This window comes from Pundamilia nyererei, unplaced genomic scaffold (assembly GCF_000239375.1).
Source record: "Pundamilia nyererei isolate P.nyererei 1_Seehausen unplaced genomic scaffold, PunNye1.0 scaffold00608, whole genome shotgun sequence".
Lineage (NCBI taxonomy): Eukaryota > Metazoa > Chordata > Actinopteri > Cichliformes > Cichlidae > Pundamilia > Pundamilia nyererei.
The window spans coordinates 1,156-7,604 of NW_005188009.1; the positions used below are offsets into that span (position 1 = coordinate 1,156).

At 35.3% G+C, this 6,449-nt stretch overlaps 1 protein-coding gene across 1 annotated transcript in view; it reads left to right on the plus strand.

Moving 5' to 3' along the window:
- The first annotated feature begins 543 nt into the window (after positions 1-543).
- The window catches only part of LOC102201228 (uncharacterized), a 71,793-nt gene continuing 65,887 nt past the window's right edge, over positions 544-6,449 (plus strand). Inside the window, exons 1-12 of the mRNA XM_013907916.1 lie at positions 544-604; positions 705-775; positions 862-964; positions 1,062-1,162; positions 1,383-1,453; positions 1,537-1,659; positions 1,916-2,011; positions 2,456-2,587; positions 2,675-2,803; positions 2,944-2,981; positions 3,070-3,110; positions 3,214-3,315. Of these exons, the coding sequence (XP_013763370.1) occupies positions 754-775; positions 862-964; positions 1,062-1,162; positions 1,383-1,453; positions 1,537-1,659; positions 1,916-2,011; positions 2,456-2,587; positions 2,675-2,803; positions 2,944-2,981; positions 3,070-3,110; positions 3,214-3,315 (958 nt within the window). The 5' untranslated portion in view covers positions 544-604; positions 705-753. The remainder of the gene's footprint in view (positions 605-704; positions 776-861; positions 965-1,061; positions 1,163-1,382; positions 1,454-1,536; positions 1,660-1,915; positions 2,012-2,455; positions 2,588-2,674; positions 2,804-2,943; positions 2,982-3,069; positions 3,111-3,213; positions 3,316-6,449) is intronic.

Genomic DNA, 6,449 nt, shown 5'->3' on the forward strand with positions numbered 1-6,449 from the left:
AAAGCCTAAATGGACCAAGTATATATTCTCTTTTTGTAAATAAAGGATGCATTATGAAAGCATATCATTTCCAAGTATAATGTTAAAAATTTTATACTGCATTAAATATTGCTCAGTTAGTTACACTTTACTATTGTTTCCGAACAAACTTCACGTTTTCAGCCACTATTGGTTTAAAACAGAGCAAAGAGATTTCCAGTAGATGTATGTTCTTTATGTTGGACATAAAGTCTACAAGCCTTTAGGCTAGATAATTACCTTCGGAAGAAACTGACGTAACAACCAATTATAAGCAAATACATACAAACCGTGAACAAAAGATAAAAGATAAAGTCTCAAGAAATAAAGATATGCAGGAAATATCAAGAGGAAAAGAATGGAATGGTTGCAGGTTCAAAGAGGCAAGCACATGAATCTTTGTTAAATATGTAGATAGTAGGGGCAAGGAGGAGAAGGTGAAACTGATATTAAACTAGATGCGTGCACAGCAGCAATTTCCTGTGGCCACATATGCAGTTGTAGGTGTGGCATCCAGCGAAAAAGAAAGTGAGTAGCGAGGAACAAGCCACAGATATCGTCCTTCAAGCGTGGCTACAAACTAAAGGTATTTTTAAGTGTTTTTAAGGTGTTTTGTTTCTTCCGCTTTGCCTTTATTATATAAAAACAGATTATAAAGGTTCCTAAACATCATTTACATTTTAAAGTAGGTTATATGCGGTGGAACAACATTTTTGGCGCATTGAAGGAATCACAATGACTGACATTAATTCTCATGGTACGACGCACAGTTTACATCTGAAAGCTATTCTTTGATCCATAATAATAAAACTAGTGTGATACTTATTATTTTCTTTCCAACAGCCAAAAAACCCAATGGATTGGTAAATCAAGGAGCAACGTGTTACTTGAACAGTGTGCTGCAGGTGCTGTTCATGACCAAAGATTTCAAAGAAGCGGTGACAAGGTCTGGTACAGAAATTAATGAAGCGAATTTATTTGGTTGAATTTAATTGAATGTGTACCTTTGTATCATTCACGACCAATGTGTTTATTTTTTATAGAGACTCTAAATATATTGATCCACTTCTTAAACACCTGTTTGAAACCTTAAAGAAAAAAACAGCAACGACGTCTCGGATCACAAAGAAGCTGAAGATCCAAGGTACAGTGTCTGTTAGCAAGTGTTAATAATGGCTTTTAAATTTTAAATTTAAGAGCAAAACACCTTAACATCAGGTTAGTGTTAACATAGTCTGGTGTAAGAATTTTAATGCACTCCTTTTCTGCTACAGGCAATATTAACAATTAATTAAACTAAGTTTTAAAATCCCAGCTGTAGAACAGTAAATAAGTATATATTTGATTTTTCTCCTCACCACCAGTGTATGAGCAACGTGATGCTGCTGAATACTTTGAGAAGATTTTAAATGAAACCAGTCGTAAGGCTTCACAGGTAACACTGTGAAGCTATATATTTATATATGTTTGTGCTTGTATGTGTGTGAAGTTAAGTGTCTCTATTTTTGAAAACTTTAGATATTTCAAGGAGAGCTGACACACAAGAACACATGCAGTGAGTGTAAGACAGATACAAACACCAGTGATCCATTCTGGAGTCTGCCTCTTGCATTGGAGTCAGACAATAATGAATACAATGTGGTAAGGCAGCCACTGTTCTATTAGATGTGCAAAATAAATGTGTAACAGATTCAAATGTGTAGCATGAAGAGCACATTTCAAATAACAAACATTTCGTCAAACAATTTTGATAAAATAGAACAAAATGTACTGCATGTTGAGTTGCAGTATGCTGCAATATAAGAAATATCCCATGTATTGTGTTCACTACAGGTGTGTACTGTTGAAGGGAGAGACTTGGTTCAAGTAATATGAATGTGTTCTTTATTTTCCCCAGGAGAAAGAAATTAAAGACTTTTTCCAAGAAGTATGTATTGATGGAGACAACCAGCTCTATTGTGAAATATGCGATGCCAAAGCTGGTGCTAAAATAGTAAGTTAATAAGAAATACCTTTGTGATTTATGCACATAAACTTGAAGGCCACAGGTTTAAAGGTGTTATAATTGCAATGGTGGGATTGCTTGACAATGCCAGTGGCCTAGGTGTTCTCTTGTTGTTGAAGTTTACACAGTGGAGTTAGGACAGGATGTTTTAATGGTCATTTGGTTCTGTTACAATATTTAATTTAATCTGGAGGTCCTTAATGAAGAGCATGAATATTTATGTTTGACATTAAGTAAATTATAAAACTGTTGAAACAAAATAGCATGTAGATTTGATGATGTTAAAATAGTTAACTTCTTAAATCTGTACAGCAGTCGTTATGATTAAAATTTATATTTTTAGGGATTCGTTCTCTTTTTAACTACATTAAATCTTAAATTGTGGGGCACTTAAAATTCTTGACATCTTTTTGGTATATGTCCATTAATTAGAAATTGGAAATGACACGTTATCCAGAAGTTTTGACGCTGCTGTTGAAAAGATTTAGGTTTGACCATCGATACCAAGAACATGTGAAAATAAAACGAGCAGTCACAGCTCCTGACACTCTACAAATACCAGAGGTATACTGAATATTTCATTATGTTGTCATTACTTTTTATTTTCTAATTCCTGATACTAATTTCTTTCTTTTTTTTACCCATTATCAGAACCAGACCTATGAGCTTTATGCATTTGTCGAGCACTTTGGTGACTTGAGATCCGGACATTACACCGTAACAATCAAATCTCAGGATGATGACAGATGGTACAACTTCAATGATACCTGTGTCACATTGGTAAGCCTGATTGATTTTTTTTTCCATTGGTATTGTTCCCAAGACATGAATACTTTAACACATATTAATGCAGTTTTGTGCTTGATAGAAAAAAGTATTTAGCCTATAGATGATCACCTTTGTATTCTTTATATTAACAGCTTCCAGAAAGACCATTCCAGCTGGACAGAAATAACACGTAAGCTTTTATCTGAATTTTCTTCCGAAAACAAACATTTACTGAATATTAAACTGACCCTACTTTACTTTTACAGTGCTCTTACTAGATCCAGCAGTGCTTATCTTCTGTTCTACAGGAGAAAGAAAAGTAAGATGGGAAACATTTCTGATGAACTTACTGATGTTTCTGTGAATGATTGTATCACACTGGCAGTTTGAAATGATTTTGACTGTTTTGATTTCATTTCCAGTGCATGCTGCAGACACACAACACATCAGTGAGGCACCCACTGGTGGAGCTTCAGCCAATGAGCAACAAGAACAGGTTGTAAAGACCACAGGGAGAGACGAAGGTGAGGCAGCAGGCATGGACCATAACCTTGTGGACATACAGGGAAAAGATCAGCAGATGATAATGAATGATGTAGAGAATAAAGATGAAAGTAAACAGGAAAAGGAGAAAGAAAAGTACTCGGCAAAAAACAAGAAAAACAAAGACATGGAACATGTAGACAATGAAAGCAGTGACCAAATTACAAAGAAAAGAAAAACTGATAATCAGGAGTCTGATGACCACAAGAATGATGTTGTGCATCAGCAGGATGCAAATTTAAAACCCAGAAAAGGCAGTGATCACCAGGATAACCAACACAGTCTGAAAGTAGAACAAAATGAAGAAATGAGAGAGTACAGACTAAGAGATAAGGACAAGAAGATGATGATAGCTGAGATGGTAGACAGTAATAGCACAGATGAAGCTAATAGAAGTAAAACAAGAGATGGGAAAAGCGGGTCTGTAGTGCATAAAGACTCCTCTGATATGTTTCAAAGCAGTGGAAAGGTGGATGAAGGTAAGCGGAACATGTCAGAGAATGATGAAGAGCAAAAGAAAAACGATAAGCAGCATGAGACAGATGGTGAAGCTGCACAAAGAAGAGATAAAACAAAAAGAGACTTTTGTGAGAGTGGAAAATACAAGTATAGCTATCTATTAGCTGATGACAGTCAAAGCAAAGAACAGCACAATCTGGGACAAAAAGTCAGGCATGAATGTGTGGAAGGAGAGACTGTGGAAAATCAGCACAAACTAGCGGTTATTCAGTCACACAGCAGACCTAGAAATGTTGGTGAAGACATGCGAGGTATAGATTCTGAGAAGGAAGATCAGACAATTAATATTCAAAAATGCGTCAACATGCAGACATTAAAAAAAGCAGAGGAAATAAATGATGAAGGATGTGACTCCAATAAAGGTGAACTGCAAACTTTTCACAATTTTAACAAAGGTAAAAGTGATAAAATAGAAAACAGTCACAAGAAAAATGTAGCAAAAGAGTTTCATACAGGAATACAGCATGAGAGTGAGAAACAAGACGTATCTGATAAAAAGAGGAAAGGAAACAAGAGAAAGCAGAAAAAAGGAACAAGATTTACATGGGGTATTAGTTGTTGCGGAAAAGGTTAGGGTAATCAGAGTGAAGTCTGAATGCTATAACTTAACCTAAAATGTTACTTTACAGAATCTTGTTTTGTATTTAGTTTCAACGTGATTTTCAGATTTTTAATGTATTCATCAGAGATCAGTTGAAATCATGTGAAATGCTGTAAAAATGTTTCCTTTTTTATTCTTCTTCTATAATTGCTTTCTTGGTGTATTTTACGTTGGTATTGGTATTGAAGTTCACTTTGTTCATTTTGGTTAACTTTGTTCCATTTTTATAAGGTAATATGTATTATTTCCTATTCAAGGGCCCAACGAGCATCAGTTTAAATCAGTTGATAAAAAAAAAAAACGGAAACAGAAAAAGATTTTAAAATTGTTCTTGATGTTTACTGATATCTAATTCAACTCATTCACAATAGTGCAGAAATTTATTTCATGAATCTGTATTAGGAGGATAATTTCACATTTAAATTATACATATTAGTATGTTTTCAGTTTTACTGTCTGATGACATAAAATATCTGGTTGGTCTCAGTGTTGGGACTAGCAAAGTTCACCTGTAACCCTCTGAGTATTTAAGACACATAAAAAAAACTAGTAAGACTAGTAAAAACAAGTTTTTGAGAAAAAATATTTAGGTTAGAGATGCTTGATTTTATAGTACGACTCTAATGAGAAACCTGTGAAACACTGGATCACAATAAACTGCTTGAATATGCCTCCACTTCAAGCTCTGCCCGTGTGATTTCTTTGAATGCATGCTACAAAAACTGAATAGTATATTTTAACACGGCAGCTGAGGAACAAACTCTGGTAACTGGCAATTGTATTTAGAGACGTGACGCTAGAGACACCAGCAACCATAGTGAATGGGGGCCAGAGCAGGTGACACTGGTGGAAATTTAAAACTGCTGGCTTAGGGTCAATGTAAATGACATAAAATAGTGCTGGATCAGGTGACCCTGAAACCTTCCTTAGTTATTCTGCAATAGGTTTAGGCTCCTAGGAGATTCCTATGATGCACTGAATCATAGGAATCTGAGAAAGTTGTGTCTTCATTCACCTTTTTCACTCACTATGTGTTTATATTACCACTCTGCACTTAAGTATTAGTTATTATTAATCTCTGGCTGTTGTATTATCGTAGCGTCATTACCTTACAATATAAAGTGCCTTGGGGCAACTGTTATTGTGATTTAGCGGCATGTAAGTAAAATTGAATTGAGTTGAATTGAATTGATAGTTTTTCTAAATTGATTGGGTGTCTGGTTAAGCTTAACTTTCTACTGTATGTTGAAGACACTGTAACTCAAAATAATTTTAGTCAGCTATCCACTCTTGGAGCCTTCAAGCTGGATATCAATGCTTTTATCCACAACCTGATTCTGTCCATAACTACCCAGAGCTTGTGACCATCAGTGAGCGTAGGAACAGTGATCAGTAAATTGACAGCTGTATTTTAACGCTCAGCTCTCTTACAAGCAACAGATCTTCACTACACCCTATTTATCTCTCAATCTCATACTCTACTCCCTGCTTAGTCAAAAATTTGAACCAGGAAACAGTCAAATGCCAAAATGGCAATAATGGAAAGAAGACTCCGAAACAAATCCCAAGAAAGATAGTTTCACAGTTTAACTGATTTTGGTTTTGCTGAACTACACTGTTGTGCAAAAGAAGAAAGCTCTAACTCATTTTACCAACATAAAGGATAGATTATCAGTTCACTATGACTGAATCCAGAGACATAACTCTGGGATCACATCTTCTGTCATTCTGACTCTCAGTTCAGATAAGCTCAGGGAATTGACAGTAAACGGTCACCTTCAATGACACCGTTTTTTAAAAATACTTTTAGTTTCTCTTCTCTCATCCTTTGAGTCAGGTTCAAAAGAATTCAAAGTATCAACCATAAGTTTCATTCTAAGATAAGGTTGAGTAATTGTCCACACCCACTGATACTTGATTTTCACTTTCAGTTCACTGTAACTGACATGATTTCTGTACAGTCAAGTGTGAATCACTCCCCTCATTTAGCCCGTT